Here is a 20,122-nt window from a genome sequence, read left to right as displayed (position 1 = left end):
AACAAGCTTCCATTTTCCCTGTCACAAGGGTATTCGTGGTTTATTTTTAAGATGAGATTGTCCTGTATTGTCCCCTGTTAAGGACGTCCTGTATTGTCCCCTGTTAAGGACGTCCTGTACACACACACACACACACACACACACACACACACACACACAGTAAAGCTAACGTTGTTGTGTGTACTCACCTCTTCTTCTTCAGTGGTTTAAATACCAGAAACAGAGGATGCTTTGGGATGAGAGCTGGATCATCGACTTCAGGCAGATCAAACATGGTACTGCTGTATTATTCTATATCAGGCAGATCAAACATGGTACTGCTGTATTATTCTATATCAGGCAGATCAAACATGGTACTGCTGTATTATTCTATATCAGGCAGATCAAACATGGTACTGCTGTATTATTCTATATCAGGCAGATCAAACATGGTACTGCTGTACTATTCTATATCAGGCAGATCAAACATGGTACCGCTGTATTATTCTATATCAGGCAGATCAAACATGGTACTGCTGTATTATTCTATATCAGGCAGATCAAACATGGTACTGCTGTATTATTCTATATCAGGCTGATCAAACATGGTACTGCTGTATTATTCTATATCAGGCAGATCAAACATGGGACTGCTGTATTATTCTATATCAGGCAGATCAAACATGGTACTGCTGTATTATTCTATATGTGTCAAATAGATATTTTAAAGCTCTTCTGTCTTTTTCAATGTGTAATTTATGTTGATTATATTCTAACACTGTTACCCTCCCTCCCCTCTCTCTCTCTCTCTCTCCTCCCTCCACTCTCTTTGTCTCCTCCCACCCACCCCTCCCCCTCCCACCTCCTCCCCTCTCTCTCTCTCTCTCTCTCCTCCCTCCCTCCCCTCTCTCTCTCTCTCCTCCCTCCGTCCACTCTATTTCTCTCCTCATCCCCCCTCCTGCCCTCTCTTCTCTCTCCTCCCTCCCTCCCTCCCCTCTTCTCTCTCTCCCTCCCTCCCCTCTCTTCTCTCTCTCTCTCTCTCTCCTCCCTCAACTCTCTTTCTCTCCTCCCACCCGCCTCCCCCTGTTCCCCTCTCTTCTCTCTCCTCCCTCCCTCCCTCCACTCTATTTTTCTCCTCCTCCCCCCTCCTCCCCTCTCTTCTTTCTCCTCCCTCCCTCCCTCCCCTCTCTTCTCTCTCTCTCTCCTCCCTCCCTCCCTCCCTCCCTCCCTCCCCTCTCTTCTCTCTCTCTCTCTCCCTCCCCTCTCTTCTCTCTCTCCCTCTCCCTCTCTCTCTCCCCTCTCTCTCTCCTCCCTCCACTCTATTTCTCTTCTCATCCCCCGTCCTCCCCTCTCTTCTCTCCTCCCTCCCTCCCTCCCCTCTCTTCTCTCTCCTCCCTCCCTCCCTCCCCTCTCTTCTCTCTCTCCCTCCCTCCCTCCCCTCTATTCTCTCCCTCCCTCCCTCCCTCCCCTCTCTTCTCTCTCTCTCTCTCCTCCTCCCCTCTCTTCTCTCTCCTCCTCCCCCCCAGACCAGATAGCCAGGACTACTATGGGCAGTATCCTGTCTGCCCCTATTGCTAACAGTGATTCCAACGCCAGCTGTGTCACTGCTCTCAGCTCCTGCACAACCCACGCTAACTCACGCAAACAACTGTTCACACACACCGGGATATAGTGAGTCTCTGAAACACACACAGACACACACACCGTGACATACTGAGTCTCTGTAACCCACCGTGACATACTGAGTCTCTGTAACCCACCGGGATATAGTGAGTCTCTGAAACACACCGGGATATAGTGAGTCTCTGAAACACACCGGGATATAGTGAGTCTCTGAAACACATACACAGACAGACAGACAGACAGACAGACAGACAGACAGACAGACAGACAGACAGACAGACAGACAGACAGACAGACAGACAGACAGACAGACAGACAGACAGAATCTTGATCATCTTGACCTGTTGATTCTATAGAATACCTGTTAATCCTGTAGTAAACCTGTTGATTCTATAGTATACCTGTTGATTCTATAGTATACCTGTTGATTCTATAGTATACCTGTTAATCCTGTAGTAAACCTGTTAATTATATAGTAAACCGGTTGATTCTCTCCTCTAGTGATGGAAGGACGGTGGCTATCAAGCGGATTCAGACCAAGACCTTTTCTCTGTCCAAGACCATCAGACGAGAGGTCAAGCAAGTCAGGTGGGGACAATAGAGGTCAGCAAGTCAGATGGGGACAATAGAGGTCAAGCAAGTCAGGTGGGGACAATAGCGATCAACAAGTCAACAAGTCAGGTGGGGACAATAGAGGTCAACAGGTCAGGTGGGGACAATAGAGGTCAACAGGTCAGGTGGGGACAATATTAGTATTTTCCTCTACATGTAGTTCCCAGTTTATGCTGTAGAAGTGTGGAATGTTATGCATAAAAATGAAGCAAAGTACTTGAGATCTATAATTTATATAATAATATGGATGGACTAGCAAGCTCTCATTTCATATTCTCTAACCTCTGTCCAATAGGGTGCTGGACCACCCTAACCTGTTAGTTCTCTGAACTCTGTCCAATAGGGAGCTGGACCACCCTAACCTGTTAGTTCTCTACCCTCTGTCCAATAGGGAGCTGGACCACCCTAACCTGTTAGTTCTCTGACCTCTGTCCAATAGGGAGCTGGACCACCCTAACCTGTGTAAGTTCTTTGGAGGTTGTGTGGAGATTCCTAACGTAGCCATCATCACAGAGTACTGTCCTAAAGGAAGCCTGAACGATGTCCTGCTGAACGATGAGATACCGCTCAACTGGGGATTCAGGTACTGTACACACACACACACACACACACACACATACACCTCTCAACTGGGGATTCAAGTGGATGTCCTAACCCTTGACCTCTTGTGTGGGGGTTCCCTAACCTTTACCCCAGGCCCTTGACCCCTGACATCTAACCCTTGACCTCACTGTGTGTTGCAGGTTCTCCTTTGCTACAGACATAGCCAGAGGAATGTCCTACCTCCACCAACACAGGATCTGTCACGGCCGCCTCAAATCACTCAACTGTGTTCTGGATGACCGCTGGGTCTGCAAAATCACTGGTAACCTTTAACCCCTGACCTATAATAATCCCTAGCCTGTACACTGTAAAAACCTGCCCACCTGGTCTGCAAGATCACTGGTAACCTTTAACCCCTGACCTTTACCCTCTGACCTATAATAATCCCTAGCCTGTACACTGTAAAACCTGACCACCTGGTCTGCAAGATCCCTGGTAACCTTTAACCCCTGATCTTTACCCTATAACCAATGACCTCACCTCTGACTTTTAACCTAGCCAGGCCTGGGTTCAAATACTATTTGTAGTAATTTTAAACATTTTATCGGTTTTCGATTGAGCAAGACTGGCTTAACTCCCACCATATGATAGTCACAAAACTACAACTCCCACCATCTGATAGTCACGAAACTACAACTCCCACCATCGGATAGTCACAAAACTACAACTCTCACCATCTGATAGTCACAAAACTACAACTCCCACCATCTAATAGTCACAAAACTACAACTCCCACCATCTGATAGTCACAAAACTACAACTCCCACCATATGATAGTCACAAAACTACAACTCCCACCATCTATCACTCCATGCAAGGTAGTCTGGTCTGAACCTCTAAGCCTTTCCAGATTACTGTCTGACCATCTATCGGAGGGAGGACGCTGCGGAACCCCTGTCATCCTATCAGATGAGACTGAGAGAAGTGTACACGCCTCCTGAGTGCCAGACATCCAACCAGGAACCGACCCTGCCCGGGGACGTCTTCAGGTGACACACACACACACACACACACAAACACACGCACGCACGCACACACACACATGCACGCACGTACGCACGCATGCACCCGCACGCACATACACACATACAAATGGATGTACATAAACACACACGCATGCACAAACGCACTCAAGTATCTATGAACTCTCAAGTATCTATGAACTCTATGAACTCTTTCCAGCTATTCTATAATTCTACTGGAGATAGCAACTCGAAGTGACCCTGTCCCAGTAAGTGGATGTTGGAGGAGGAATGTGTGTGTGTGTGTGTGTGTGTGTGTGTGTGTGTGTGTGTGTTTGTGTGTGTGTGTGTACTGTTTAAGGGGCCTGTGTGTGTGAGTGTGAGTGTGAGTGTGTGTGTGTGTGAGTGTGTGTGTGTGTGTGTGTGTGTGTGTGTGTGTGTGTGTGTGTGTGTGTGTGTAACTGACCATAACCTGTATCACTTCATCGGCTTCTGTTGAGTAGCGAACCGCACTACCATTTCCAGTCGTGGCCAAAAGTTTTGACAATGACACAAATATTAATTTTCACAAAGTTTGCTGCTTCAGTTTGCATGATGGCAATTTGCATATACTCCAGAATGTTATGAAGAGTGATCAGATGAATTGCAATTAATTGCAAAGTCCCTCTTTGCCATGCAAATTAACTGAATCCCCCCCAAAAAAACATGTCCACTGCATTTCAGCCCTGCCACAAAAGGACCAGCTGACATCATGTCAGTGATTCTCTCGTTAACACAGGTGTGAGTGTTGACGAGGACAAGGCTGGAGATCACTCTGTCATGCTGATTGAGTTCGAATAACAGACTGGAAGCTTCAAAAGGAGGGTGGTGCTTGGAATCATTGTTCTTCCTCTGTCAACCATGGTTACCTGCAAGGAAACACGTGCTGTCATCATTGCATTGCACAAAAAGGACTTCACGGGCAAGGATATTGCTGCCAGTAAGATTGCACCTAAATCAACCATTTATCGGATCTTCAAGAACTTCAAGGAGAGCGGTTCAATTGTTGTGAAGAAGGCTTCAGGGCGCCCAAGAAAGTCCAGCAAGCTACTAAAGTTGATTCAGCTGCAGGATCGGGGCACCACCAGTACAGAGCTTGCTCAGGAATGGCAGCAGGCAGGTGTGAGTGCATCTGCACGCACAGTCAAGCGAAGACTTTTGGAGGATGGCCTGGTGTCAAGAAGGGCAGCAAAGAAGCCACTTATCTCCAGGAAAAACATCACGGACAGACTGATATTCTGTAAAAGGTACAGGGATTGGACTGCTGAGGACTGGGGTAGTCATTTTCTCTGATGAATCCCCTTTCCGATTGTTTGGGGAATCCGGAAAAAAGCTTGTCCGGAGAAGACAAGGTGAGCGGAACCATCAGTCCTGTGTCATACCAACAGTAAAACATCCTGAGACCATTCATGTTTGGGTTGCTTCTCAGCCAAGGGAGTGGACTCACTCACAATTTTGCCTATGAACACAGCCATGGATAAAGAATGGTACCAACACATCCTCCGAGAGCAACTTCTCCCAAACATCCAGGAACAGTTTGGTGATGAACAATGCCTTTTCCAGCATGATGGAGCACCTTCCCATAAGGCAAAAGTGATAAGTTAGTGGCTCGGGGAAATAAACATCAATATTTTAGGTCCATGGCCAGGAAACTCCCCAAACCTTAATCTCATTGAGAGCTTGTAGTCAATCCTCAAGAGGTGGGTCGACAAACAAAAACCCACAAATTCTGACAAACTCCAAGCATTCATTATGCAAGAATTGGCTGCCATCAGTCAGGATGTGGCCCAGAAGTTAACTGACAGCATGCCAGGGCGGATTGCAGAGGTCTTGAAAAAGAAGGGTCAACACTGCAAATATTGACTCTTTGCATCAACTTCATGTAATTGTCAATAAAATTGTAACATCTGACAAAAATATCTAGACACTGAAGTAGCAAACTTTGTGTCATTCTCAAATGACATTTTTGTGTCATTCTCAAAACCTTTGGCCATGACTGTATAATCCCAGCTAACAACATTCACCATCCATTCACCCATCCATTCACCCTCCATTCACCCTCCATTCACCCTCCATTCACCCTCCATTCACCATCCATTCACCCTCCATTCACCCATCCATTCATCCATCCATTCACCATCCATTCACCCTCCATTCACCCTCCATTCACCCTCCATTCACCCATCCATTCACCATCCATTCATCATCCATTCACCCTCCATTCACCCATCCATTCACCCTCCATTCATCATCCATTCACCATCCATTCACCCTCCATTCACCCTCCATTCGTCATCCATTCATCATCCATTCACCCTCCATTCACCCATCCATTCACCCTCCATTCATCATCCATTCACCATCCATTCACCCTCCATTCACCCTCCATTCACCCTCCATTCACCCTCCATTCACCATCCATTCACCATCCATTCACCATCCATTCACCCTCCATTCACCCTCCATTCGTCATCCATTCATCATCCATTCACCATCCATTCGTCATCCATTCACCATCCATTCACCCATCCATTCACCCTCCATTCACCATCCATTCACCATCCATTCACCCTCCATTCACCCTCCATTCACCCTCCATTCGTCATCCATTCATCATCCATTCACCATCCATTCGTCATCCATTCACCATCCATTCACCCATCCATTCACCATCCATTCACCATCCATTCGTCATCCATTCATCATCCATTCACCATCCATTCACCATCCATTCGTCATCCATTCATCATCCATTCACCATCCATTCATCATCCATTCACCATCCATTCACCATCCATTCACCCTCCATTCACCCTCCATTCACCCTCCATTCACCATCCATTCACCATCCATTCACCCTCCATTCACCCTCCATTCACCATCCATTCACCCTCCATTCACCCTCCATTCACCCTCCATTCGTCATCCATTCATCATCCATTCACCATCCATTCGTCATCCATTCACCATCCATTCACCCATCCATTCACCATCCATTCACCATCCATTCGTCATCCATTCATCATCCATTCACCATCCATTCACCATCCATTCACCATCCATTCACCCTCCATTCACCCTCCATTCACCCTCCATTCACCCTCCATTCACCATCCATTCACCCTCCATTCACCCTCCATTCACCCATCCATTCACCATCCATTCACCCTCCATTCACCATCCATTCGTCATCCATTCACCCTCCATTCACCCTCCATTCACCATCCATTCACGCTCCATTCACCCTCCATTCACCCTCCATTCACCCATCCATTCACCCTCCATTCACCATCCATTCACCATCCATTCACCCTCCATTCACCCTCCATTCACCCATCCATTCACCATCCATTCACCCTCCATTCACCATCCATTCGTCATCCATTCACCCTCCATTCACCCATCCATTCACCCTCCATTCACCCTCCATTCACCCTCCATTCACCCTCCATTCACCATCCATTCATACAAACAAAGTTCCTTTCTAAGAACCATTGTAAAAGCATTAGATGTATCTTCATCGTCTCCCTCCCACCTCCCCATCTCCCTCCCTCCTCGTCTCCCTCCCTCCCTCCTCTCCATCTCCCTCCCTCCCTCCTCCCCATCTCCCTCCCCATCTCCCTCCCTCCTCCCTATCTCCCTCCCTCCTCTCCATCTCCCTCTCAATCTCCCTTCCCCTTCCCCTTCTCCCTCCCTCCCCCTCCCTCCTCTCCATCTCCACCTCTCCCTCTTCCTACCCCCATCTCCCTCCCCCTCCCACCCCACCATCTCCCCCTATCTCCCTCCCCCTCTCTCTCCCTCTCCCCCTCTCTCTCCCTCCCTCCCTCCCTCCCTCTCCGTCTCTCTCTCTCCCCCTTTCTCTCTCTCTCTCTCTCTCTCTCTTTCTTCCTCTCCCCCCATCTCTCTCTCCCTCCCCAGGTTGAGGACAGTTCTCTAGAGAGTGCTTGGTGCCCACCACTCCCGGAACTAATCTCCGGCAAGGCCGACAACACCTGTCCTTGTCCTGCAGAGTACGTCGAGGTACGGATGGGAGGTGTGTGTGTGTGTGTGTGTGTGTGTGTGTGTGTGTGTGTGTGTGTGTGTGTGTGTGTGTGTGTGTGTGTGTGTGTGTGTGTGTGTGTGTGTGTGTGTGTGTGTGTCTGCAGAATACATGGAAGTACGGAGGTTTATACTCAGAGTGTCTGATTATAGATGACTGTGTGAGGTATGTGTGTGTGTTGTATGTCCCCTCTGTGTTGCCGTAGCTCATCAGAAGGTGTCGGTCTCATAACCCAGTCCACCGGCCCACCTTCGAGCAGATCAGGAAGTTCGTCTACCGGATCAACCCCAATAAAGTTAGCCCTGTGGACATGATGATGAACCTGGTACGACCTAGAGGCAACATTACAGCAACGTTTATACAACTTTAAAACAACCTTCACACGTTGTTACAATAACCTAGCAGCAACATTTACACAAACATTACAACAACCTTCACAGAACTTTACAAAGACTTTCCGCACAACCCAGTAGCAACCTTTTCAAAAGTTATCAGAAACGTTACAACAAACTAACCCCAATCACAACCATGAAACAACCCTTTCAGCCCTAGATGACACATGTTGGGGGGTGTGTGTGTGTGTGTGTGTGTGTGTGTGTGTGTGTGTGTGTGTGTGTGTGTGTGTGTGTGTGTGTGTGTGTGTGTGTGTGTGTGTGTGTGTGTATGTGTGTAGATGGAGAAATACAGTAAGCACCTGGAGGTCCTGGTAGCAGAGAGGACCCAGGACCTGATGCATGAGAAACAGAAGACTGACCGACTGCTCTACAGTACGGACGCCATCTTGGATCTAATCTATTATTATTCCCTAATGTGTTGGAAGTCATTTTGGGGAGAGTTTTTCTCTGTCGCTCATTGATAATGTGGTAGTACCAGTGAAACAGGTGTGTGTGTGTGTGTGTGTGTGTGTGTGTGTGTGTGTGTGTGTGTGTGTGTGTGTGTGTGTGTGTGTGTGTGTGTGTGTGTGTGTGTGTGTGTGTGTGTGTGTGCAGGTATGCTCCCGAAGCAGGTAGCTGACGATCTGAGGCAGGGGAAACCATTGCAGGCCCAGAGCTACGTCAGCGCTACTGTCTTCTTCAGGTGAGAGAGAGAAGGGAAAGGGGGGAGACAGAGAGGGAAAGGGGGGAGACAGAGAGGGAAAGGGGTGAGAGAGATAATGAGGGAAGGGAAAGGGGGGAGACAGAGAGGGAAAAGGGTGAGAGAGAATGAAGGAAGGGAAAGGGGGGAGACAGAGAGAGAGAGAGGGGGGAGATAGACAGACAGACCAGATTGATAGACAGATAGAGGCTAGAATTGATGACCGAGGCTAACTCTATCTCTAATCCTAACTCTAACTCTAACTCTATCTCTAATCCTAACTCTAACTCTAACCCTAACTCTAACTCTAATCCTAACCCTAACTCTAATCCTAACTCTAACTCTAACTCTAACCCTAACTCTAACTCTAAGTCTAACTCTAACTCTAAGTCCAACCCTAACTCTAACCCTAACTCTAACTCTAAGTCTAACCCTAACTCTAACTCTTACCTTTACCTATGATTCTCTCTATACTGTATGTAGTAACATAGCAGGGTTCATCCACCTGTCCAGCACCAGTACTCAGTGTGTGTGTGTGTGTGTGTGTGTGTGTGTGTGTGTGTGTGTGTGTGTGTGTGTGTGTGTGTGTGTGTGTGTGTGTGTGTGTGTGTAGTGACATCGTAGGGTTCACCCACCTCTCCAGCACCAGTACTCCTTACCAAGTGGTCGACTTCCTCAATAAACTCTACACGACTTTTGATGACATCATTGACAACTATGACGTGTACAAGGTGGAGACCATAGGGGATGCCTGTGAGTATATCACCGTGGTTACAGTACATCTCCCAGTATATCTGTGTGATGTTAATGGGGATACCCAGGGAGGATGGGATCCAGCATGCAGATGACTAAATAACAATGTGTGTGTGTGTAGACATGGTGGTGTCTGGGATACCCAGGGAGAACGGGATCCAGCATGCAGCAGAGATCGCCAGCATGGCTTTAGACCTGGTCGGAGTGTGTCGGACCTTCAGGATACCACACAAACCCAACACACAACTACAGATACGGGCCGGGATACACTCAGGTAGCACACACACACACACACACACACACACACACACACACACACACACACACACACACACACACACACACACACACACACACACACACACACACAACTACAGATACGGGCCGGGATACACTCAGGTAACACACACACACACACACACAACTACATATACGGGCCGGGATACACTCAGGTAACACACATACACACACACACATACACACACACACACACACACACACACACACACACACACACACACACGCACACACACAAACACCCTCTCACCCCCCTCCCCCCCTCCCTGCAGGTCCAGTGGTAGCCGGTGTGGTTGGGACCAAGATGCCCCGCTACTGTCTGTTTGGAGACACGGTGAACACCTCCTCTAGGATGGAGTCCACCAGCGAGGGTAATCATGCTAAGGAAGTGTATGGCAGTGACGGCAGAAGCTAATGCTAAGGAAGAGTTCCCACAGGGAACATAGGATCTTTATGTCAGTGAGAGTTGATGCTAATGCTAAGGAAGTGTTTTTCCATGGTGACTTTAGATGGTAATGCTAAGGAAGTGATTCCACAGTGACAATACAGTGAGAGTTGATGCTAATGCTAAGGAAGTACTTCCACAGGAACAATACGGTCTCAGAGATGGTTTATTTAAGCAATAAGGCAAAAGTGGGTGTGGTATAGGACCAATACACCACGGCAAAGGGCTGTTCTGAAGCACGACGCAACGCAGAGTGCCTGGATAGAGCCATTAGCCGTGGTATATTGGCCATATACCACAAAACCCTGAGGTGCCTTATTGCTATTATAAACTGGTTACCAACGTAATTAGAGCAGTAAAAATAAATGTTTTTGTCATACCCCGTAGTATACAGTCTGATATACCACGGCTGTCAGCCAATCAGCATTCAGGGCTCGAATCACCCAGTTTATAAAAGTAAATAGACGATCTCTGACGATCTCTGTAACTGTAAAAATGGAAGCTAATGCTAAAAAAAGTAATTCCACTGGTACCACAGTATCTCTATGGTAGTGACTGTAGAAGCTAATGCTAAGGAAGTGGTTGGTCTCTCCTCATACAGCCCTGAAGATTCAGGTCAGCTCCAGTACATTCTACCTCCTAGAGGAGATAGGAGGATACCTGCTGCAATGTAGAGGGATGCTGCAAGTCAAGGTGTGTTCTATATACAGGATATATACAGGATACATACAGGATATATACAGGATATATATACAGGACACATACAGGACACATACAGGACACATACAGGATACATACAGGATATATACAGGACACATACAGGATACATACAGGATATATACAGGATATATATATACAGGACACATACAGGACACATACAGGATACATACAGGATACATACAGGATATATACAGGATACATACAGGATACATACAGGATATATACAGGATACATACAGGATATAGTCTTCCCTGTGGCTCAGTTGGTAGAGCATGGTGTTTGCAATGCCAGCATGGTGTGTGCAACGCCAGGGTTGTGGGTTCGAGGGGGGCCAGTACAAAAAAAAAAGTATGAAATGTATGCATTCACATGTAAGTAAGTCGCTCTGGATAAGAGTGTCTGCTAAATGACTAAAATGTAAATGTAAAATATATACAGGACACATACAGGATACGGCTCAGTTGGTAGAGCATGGTGTTTGCAACGCCAGGGTTGTGGGTTCGATTCCCACGGGGGACCAGTATGGAAAAAAAAAGAAATGTATGCATTCACTACTGTAGGTCGCTCTGGATAAGAGCTTCTGCTAAATGACGTAAATGTAATACATACAGGATACATGCACTGCATTCGGAAAGTATTCAGAGCCCTTGATTTTTTAAACATTTTGTTATGTTACAGCCTTATTCTAATATTGATTAAATCGTTTTTCCCCCCTCATCAATCTACACACAATACCCCTTAATGACAAAGCAAAAATAGGTTTTTAGAAAAGTTTTGCAAATGTATTACAAATAAAAAAAATTGAAATATTACATTTATATAAGTATTCAGACCCTTTACTCAGTACTTTGTTGAAGCACCCCAAACCCCAAACAGCAAGCAATGCAGGTGTAGAAGAACGGTGGCTGGGAAAAACTCCCTAGAAAGTCCAAAACCTAGGAAGAAACCTAGAGAGGAACCAGGCTATGAGGGGTGGCCAGTCCTCTTCTGACTGTGCCGGGTGGAGATTATGACAGAACATGGCCAAGATGTTCAAATGTTCATAAATGACCAGCAGGGTCAAATAATAATAATCACAGTGGTTGTCGAGGGTGCAACAGGTCAGCACCTCAGGAGTAAATGTCAGTTGGCTTTTCATAGCCAATCATTCAGAGTATATTTACCGCTCCTGCTGTCTCTAGAGAGATGAAAACAGCAGGTCTGGGACAAGGTAGCACATCCGGTGAACAGGTCAGGGTTCCATAGCCGCAGGCAGAACAGTTGAAACTGGAGCAGCAGCACGACCAGGTGGACTGGGGACAACAAGGAGTCATCAGGCCAGGTAGTCCTGAGGCATGATCCTAGGGCTCAGGTCCTCCGAGAAACAGAAAGAAAGAGAGAGAGAGAAAAAGTGAGAGAGAATTAGAGCGAGCATACTTAAATTCACACAGGACACCGGATAAGACAGGAGAAATACTCCAGATGTAACAGACTGACCCTAGCCCCCAGACCCATAAACTATTGCAGCATAAATACTGGAGGCTGAGACAGGAGGGGTCGGGAGACACTGTGGCCCCCGTCCGACGATATACTCAACCACCAACTTACCATCCTGAGACAAGGCCGAGTATAGCCCACGAAGATCTACCCCACGGCACAAACCCAAGGGGGGAAAATCACGTCAGTGACTCAACCCACTCAAGTGATGTACCCCTCCTAGGGACAGCATGGAAGAGCACCAGTAAGCCAGTCACTCAGCCCCTGTAATAGGGTTAGAGGCAGAGAATCCCAGTGGAAAGAGGGGAACCGGCAAGGCACAGACAGCAAGGGTTGTTTGTTGCTCCAGTGCCATTCCGTTCACCTTCACACTCCTGGGCCAGACTACACTCAATCATAGGACCTACTGAAGAGATGAGTCTTCAGTAAAGACTTTTAAAGGTTGAGACCGAGTCTGCGTCTCTCACATGGGTAGGCAGACCATTCCATAAAAATGGAGCTCTATCGGAGAAAGCCCTGCCTCCAGCTGTTCGCTTTGAAATTCTAGGGACAATTAGGAGGCCTGCTTCTTGTGACCGTAGCGTACGTGTAGGTATGTACGGCAGGACCAAATCGGAAAGATAGGTAGGAGCAAGCCCATGTAATGCTTTGTAGGTTAGCAGTAAAACCTTGAAATCAGCCCTTGCCTTAACAGGAAGCCAGTGTAGGGAGGCTAGCACTGGAGTATTATGATACATTTTTTGGGTTCTAGTCAAGATTCTAGCAGCCGTATTTAGCACTAACTGAAGTTTATTTATTGCTTTATCCTGGTAGCCGGAAAGTAGAGCATTGCAGTAGTCTAACCTAGAAGTAACAAAAAAAGCATGGATGAATTTTTCTGTCATTTTTGGACAGAAAGTTTCTGATTTTTGCAATGTTACGTAGATGGAAAAAGCTGTCCTTGAAACAATCTTGATATGTTCGTCAAAAGAGAGATCAGGGTCCAGAGTAACACCGAGGTCCTTTACAGTTTTATTTGACACAACTGGACAACCATCAAGATTAATTGTCAGATTCATCAGAAGATCTCTTTGTTTCTTGGGACCTAGAACAAGCATCTCTGTTTTGTCCGAGTTTAAAAATAAAACATTTGGCGCCATCCACTTCCTTATGTCAAACACAGGCAATTTTGGGGCTTCACCGTGTTTCATTGAAATGTACAGCTGTGTGTCATCCGCATAGCAGTGAAATTTAACATTATGTTTCCGAATGACATCATCAAGAGGTAAAATATATAGTGAAAACAATAGTGGTCCTAAAATGGAACATTGAGGAACACGGAAACTTACAGTTGATTTGTCAGAGGACAAACCATCTACAGAGACAAACTGATATCTTACCGACCGATAAGATCTAAACCAGGCCAGAACTTGTCCGTGTAGACCAATTTGGGTTTCCAATCTCTCCAAAAGAATGTGGTGATCGATGGAATCAAAAGCAGCACTAAGGTCTAGGAGCACGAGGACCGATGCAGAGCCTCAGTCTGACGCCATTAAAAGGTCATTTACCACCTTCACGAGGGCAGTCTCAGTGCTATGATGGGGTCTAAAACCAGACTGAAGCGTTTCGTATACATTGTTTGTCTTCAGGAAGGCAGTGAGTTGCTGCGCGACAGCTTTTTCAAAAATTTCTGAGAGGAATGGGAGATTCGACATAGGCCGATAGATTTTAAATTTTCTGGGTCAAGGTTTGGCTTTTTGAAGAGAGGCTTTATTACTGCCACTCTTAGTGAGTTTGGTACAAATCCGGTGGATAGAGAGACATTTATTATGTTCAACATAGGAGGGCCAAGCACAGGAAGCAGCTTTTTCAGTAGTTTAGTTGGAATAGGGTCCAGTAGGCAGCTTGAAGGTTTATTAAGCCATATTCTTGTGTCAAGAGATATAAGTACTAAAAAACTTGAGTGTCTCCCTTGATCCTAGGTCCTGGCAGAGTTGTGCAGACTCAGGACAACTGAGCTGAGCAATCAAGTCGTAGAAACATCTCGAAGATGATCAATGGAGACAGAAGCTAAATTTGAAGTCTCATATTAAAGGGTCTGAATACTTATGCAAATACGGTTTTTCTGTTTGAAATGTTTTATACATTTGCAAAAAATTTTTAAAAAAAAAACTGTTTTCGCTTTGTCATTATGGGGTATTGTGTGTCCAACCTTGACCTGTGAACCCCTGATCCCTAACGTCTCTCAACCTTGACCTTTAACCGCTGACCTCTCTCAACCTTAACGTCTAACTGCTGACCCCTAACCTATCTCTTCAGGGTAAAGGGGATATGGTAACCCATTGGTTGGAAGGGAAGCTGCCTCTCCAGCCCAGTAAGGACCCCATTAAGGACCCCAGCACTAAGGTGGCCAGCAGGAAGCCTGCATCCAGTATGTCTGTGCTGGACACGGACAGAGACAGAGAGATGGAGAGAAGAGAGAGGATGGGAGAGAGAGACAGAGAGAAAGAGATGTACGCCTCAATCCCTGGGCTCCTCAACCATGACCTGCTGCAGGACTCAGCCTGACCTCTGACCTCTAACCCTTTCCACTGTTGTGTACTCTTATAAATGAATCCTATCTATAGTGTCTGCTAATAGTTCCTATCTATGTTGGTGTATTTCTATCTATAGTGTCTGCTAATAGTTCGTATCTATGTTGGTGTATTTCTATCTATAGTGTCTGCTAATAGTTCCTATCTATGTTGGTGTATTTGTATCTATAGTGTCTGCTAATAGTTCCTATCTATGTTGGTGTATTTCTATCTATAGTGTCTGCTTACAGTTCCTATCTATGTTGGTGTATTTCTATCTATAGTGTCTGCTAATAGTTCCTATCTATGTTGGTGTATTTGTATCTATAGTGTCTGCTAATAGTTCCTATCTATGTTGGTGTATTTCTATCTATAGTGTCTGCTAATAGTTCCTATCTATGTTGGTGTATTTCTATCTATAGTGTCTGCTAATAGTTCCTATCTATGTTGGTGTATTTCTATCTATAGTGTCTGCTAATAGTTCCTATCTATGTTGGTGTATTTCTATCTATAGTGTCTGCTAACAGTTCCTATCTATGTTGGTGTATTTGTGTCTATAGTGTCTGCTAATAGTTCCTATCTATGTTGGTGTATATCTATCTATAGTGTCTGCTAATAGTTCCTATCTATGTTGGTGTATATCTATCTATAGTGTCTGCTAATAGTTCCTATCTATGTTGGTGTATATCTATCTATAGTGTCTGCTAATAGTTCCTATCTATGTTGGTGTATATCTATCTATAGTGTCTGCTAATAGTTCCTATCTATGTTGGTGTATTTCTATCTATAGTGTCTGCTAATAGTTCCTATCTATGTTGGTGTATTTGTATCTATAGTGTCTGCTAATAGTTCCTATCTATGTTGGTGTATATCTATCTATAGTGTCTGCTAATAGTTCCTATCTATGTTGGTGTATATCTATCTATAGTGTCTGCTAATAGTTCCTATCTATGTTGGTGTATATCTATCTATAGTGTCTGCTAATAGTTCCTATCTATGTTGGTGTATTTGTATCTATAGTGTCTGCTAATAGTTCCTATCTATGTTGGTGTATATCTATCTATAGTGTCTGCTAATAGTTCCTATCTATGTTGGTGTATTTGTATCTATAGTGTCTGCTAATAGTTCCTATCTATGTTGGTGTATATCTATCTATAGTGTCTGCTAATAGTTCCTATCTATGTTGGTGTATTTGTATCTATAGTGTCTGCTAATAGTTCCTATCTATGTTGGTGTATTTCTATCTATAGTGTCTGCTAATAGTTCCTATCTATGTTGGTGTATTTCTATCTATAGTGTCTGCTAATAGTTCCTATCTATGTTGGTGTATATCTATCTATAGTGTCTGCTAATAGTTCCTATCTATGTTGGTGTATTTGTATCTATAGTGTCTGCTAATAGTTCCTATCTATGTTGGTGTATTTCTATCTATAGTGTCTGCTAATAGTTCCTATCTATGTTGGTGTATATCTATCTATAGTGTCTGCTAATAGTTCCTATCTATGTTGGTGTATTTCTATCTATAGTGTCTGCTAATAGTTCCTATCTATGTTGGTGTATTTCTATCTATAGTGTCTGCTAATAGTTCCTATCTATGTTGGTGTATTTCTATCTATAGTGTCTGCTAACAGTTCCTATCTATGTTGGTGTATTTGTATCTATAGTGTCTGCTAATAGTTCCTATCTATGTTGGTGTATTTCTATCTATAGTGTCTGCTAATAGTTCCTATCTATGTTGGTGTATTTCTATCTATAGTGTGTCTATTCTAACTATTCTGTTTAATTGTCTTTTATCCGATAAGACGTTAAATATCTAGACAGCTGTTTTTCAAAAAGTAAAATATTGAGTTCAATCAATTAAATGTGTGTTTATTTTAGTGACAAAGTTTAAACGTTTAAAGTATTTAATTTAGTTATTTGATGGTAATGATGACGCTGAATAAAAACCATCGGGAATAAGTATGACTGAGTCCTGAGTGATGGGGATTGGTTTCACACACACACACACACGCACGCACGCACGCACGCACACACACACACACACACACACACACACACAACAAGTTATCTAACATAGTTGTTAGTCCTAACTCTTCACATCGTCTCTACCCATGAGTGGAACTGCTTGACCATCTGCTGCAGAGGTAAACACACACACACACACACACACACACACACACACACACACACACACACACACACTCCTCAGGTCCTGCCTGAATTTCCCCACACCCATCTTCTCTCCACCCTCTTCATCTCTATCTCCTCTCTGTATTTCTCCCTCAGTCTCCCTCTTCATCTCTATCCCCCCCCAGTCCTATCTGCTTCAGCAGTATGGGAGGGCTCCCTCTCCCTCTCTATCCCCCCCCCCAGTCCTCCTATCTGCTTCAGCAGTATGGGAGGGCTCCCTCTCCCTCTCTATCCACCCCCAGCAGTATGGGAGGGCTCCCTCTCTCTACCCCCCCCCCCAGTCCTCCTATCTGCTTCAGCAGTATGGGAGGGCTCCCTCTCCCTCTCTATCCCCCCCAGCAGTATGGGAGGGCTCCCTCTCCCTCTCTCTACCCCCCCCCAGTCCTCCTATCTGCTTCAGCAGTATGGGAGGGCTCCCTCTCCCTCTCTATCCACCCCCAGCAGTATGGGAGGGCTCCCTCTCTATCCCCCCCAGTCCTCCTATCTGCTTCAGCAGTATGGGAGGGCTCCCTCTCCCTCTCTATCCCCCCCCCCAGCAGTATGGGAGGGCTCCCTCTCCCTCTCTACCCCCCCCCCCCCCCAGTCCTCCTATCTGCTTCAGCAGTATGGGAGGGCTCCCTCTCCCTCTCTATCCCCTCTCTATCCTATGGGAGGGCTCCTCCTAATGAGTGTCTGTCTGAAGAGATTGTCTTTCTTTCTCTCTGTTTTAGAATGAGAGCTGACGGCTACAGCTGCAGAAAGCCTCCTGCGGTTCGGAATAGAGCAGAACACTACATCCTGTCTGTCCGTCGGTCCGTCTGTTTGTCCTTCTGGCTGTTGTTCTGTTGTTCTGTCTGTCTGTCGTTCTGTTTGTCTGTCCGTCTGGCTGTCCGTCTGTTTGTCGTTCTGTCTGTCGGGCTATCCGTCTGTCCATCTGGCTGTCGGTCTGTCCGTCTGGCTGTCGGGCTGTCGGTCCGTCTGGCTGTCGGTCTGTCCGTCTGGCTGTCGGTCTGTCCGTCTGGCTGTCGGGCTGTCGGTCCATCTGGCTGTCGGGCTGTCGGTCCGTCTGGCTGTCGGGCTGTCGGTCCGTCTGGCTGTCGGGCTGTCGGTCCGTCTGGCTGTCGGTCTGTCCGTCTGGCTGTCGGTCTGTCCGTCTGGCTGTCGGGCTGTCGGTCCGTCTGGCTGTCGGTCTGTCCGTCTGGCTGTCGGTCTGTCCGTTCGTTGGGCTGTCGGTCTGTCCGTCTGGCTGTCGGTCGGTCCGTCTGGCTGTCGGTCTGTCCGTCTGGCTGTCGGTCTGTCCGTCTGGCTGTCGGTCTGTCCGTCTGGCTGTCGGTCTGTCCGTCTGGCTGTCGGTCTGTACTCTACTAGTCTAAACTACTAGTCTACTTTACTAGTCTACTTTACTAGTCTAAACTACTAGTCTACTCTACTAGTCTACTTTACTAGTCTAAACTACTAGTCTACTCTACTAGTCTACTCTACTAGTCTACTTTACTAGTCTAAACTACTAGTCTACTTTACTAGTCTAAACTACTAGTCTACTTTACTAGTCTAAACTACTAGTCTACTCTACTAGTCTAAACTACTAGTCTACTCTACTAGTCTAAACTACTAGTCTACTCTACTAGTCTACTCTACTAGTCTACTTTACTAGTCTAAACTACTAGCCTACTTTACTAGTCTAAACTACTAGTCTACTCTACTAGTCTACTCTACTAGTCTAAACTACTAGTCTAAACTACTAGTCTAAACTACTAGTCTACTCTACTAGTCTACTCTACTAGTCTAAACTACTAGTCTACTCTACTAGTCTACTCTACTAGTCTACTTTACTAGTCTAAACTACTAGTCTACTTTACTAGTCTAAACTACTAGTCTACTCTACTAGTCTACTCTACTAGTCTACTCTACTAGTCTAAACTACTAGTCTACTCTACTAGTCTACTCTACTAGTCTACTCTACTAGTCTAAACTACTAGTCTACTCTACTAGTCTAAACTACTAGTCTACTCTACTAGTCTAAACTACTAGTCTACTCTACTAGTCTACTCTACTAGTCTACTCTACTAGTCTAAACTACTAGTCTACTCTACTAGTCTACTCTACTAGTCTAAACTACTAGTCTACTCTACTAGTCTAAACTACTAGTCTAAACTACTAGTCTACTCTACTAGTCTAAACTACTAGTCTACTCTACTAGTCTACTCTACTAGTCTAAACTACTAGTCTACTCTACTAGTCTAAACTACTAGTCTACTCTACTAGTCTACTCTACTAGTCTACTCTACTAGTCTAAACTACTAGTCTACTCTACTAGTCTAAACTACTAGTCTAAACTACTAGTCTACTCTACTAGTCTAAACTACTAGTCTACTCTACTAGTCTAAACTACTAGTCTAAACTACTAGTCTAAACTACTAGTCTAAACTACTAGTCTACTCTACTAGTCTAAACTACTAGTCTACTCTACTAGTCTAAACTACTAGTCTAAACTACTAGTCTACTCTACTAGTCTAAACTACTAGTCTACTCTACTAGTCTAAACTACTAGTCTAAACTAGTAGTCTACTCTACTGTCTTTCATATTCAAAGTCCAAATCTGTTTGAAATATGAACTAATCAATGCATGTAAGAGTGTAGAAAACATCCCATCATGTGTTTATGTCATTCAGAGGACTATAAACACTCAAACACAGTCCACTAATGAACAACACTCCAGCATTGATTAAGAGACAGAGAGGAAGAGATGAAGAGAGAGAGAGAGAGAGAGAGAGAGAGA

The 20,122-nt window shown here is 45.3% G+C and overlaps 1 protein-coding gene across 1 annotated transcript in view; it reads left to right on the top strand.

Annotated features, from left to right (window-relative positions):
- The window catches only part of LOC115195009 (atrial natriuretic peptide receptor 2), a 37,470-nt gene extending 22,301 nt beyond the window's left edge, over positions 1 to 15,169 (top strand). Inside the window, exons 2-17 of the mRNA XM_029754910.1 lie at positions 203 to 275; positions 1,506 to 1,650; positions 2,104 to 2,190; positions 2,654 to 2,797; positions 2,958 to 3,079; positions 3,668 to 3,806; positions 4,000 to 4,048; positions 7,737 to 7,838; positions 8,063 to 8,182; positions 8,531 to 8,624; positions 8,847 to 8,934; positions 9,545 to 9,684; positions 9,806 to 9,958; positions 10,254 to 10,352; positions 11,028 to 11,119; positions 14,921 to 15,169. Of these exons, the coding sequence (XP_029610770.1) occupies positions 203 to 275; positions 1,506 to 1,650; positions 2,104 to 2,190; positions 2,654 to 2,797; positions 2,958 to 3,079; positions 3,668 to 3,806; positions 4,000 to 4,048; positions 7,737 to 7,838; positions 8,063 to 8,182; positions 8,531 to 8,624; positions 8,847 to 8,934; positions 9,545 to 9,684; positions 9,806 to 9,958; positions 10,254 to 10,352; positions 11,028 to 11,119; positions 14,921 to 15,169 (1,896 nt within the window). The remainder of the gene's footprint in view (positions 1 to 202; positions 276 to 1,505; positions 1,651 to 2,103; positions 2,191 to 2,653; positions 2,798 to 2,957; positions 3,080 to 3,667; positions 3,807 to 3,999; positions 4,049 to 7,736; positions 7,839 to 8,062; positions 8,183 to 8,530; positions 8,625 to 8,846; positions 8,935 to 9,544; positions 9,685 to 9,805; positions 9,959 to 10,253; positions 10,353 to 11,027; positions 11,120 to 14,920) is intronic.
- The last annotated feature ends 4,953 nt before the right edge of the window (positions 15,170 to 20,122 follow it).

The sequence above is a fragment of the Salmo trutta genome, chromosome 5, assembly GCF_901001165.1.
Source record: "Salmo trutta chromosome 5, fSalTru1.1, whole genome shotgun sequence".
Taxonomy (NCBI): domain Eukaryota; kingdom Metazoa; phylum Chordata; class Actinopteri; order Salmoniformes; family Salmonidae; genus Salmo; species Salmo trutta.
This window is presented reverse-complemented; position numbering and strand designations above follow the sequence as displayed.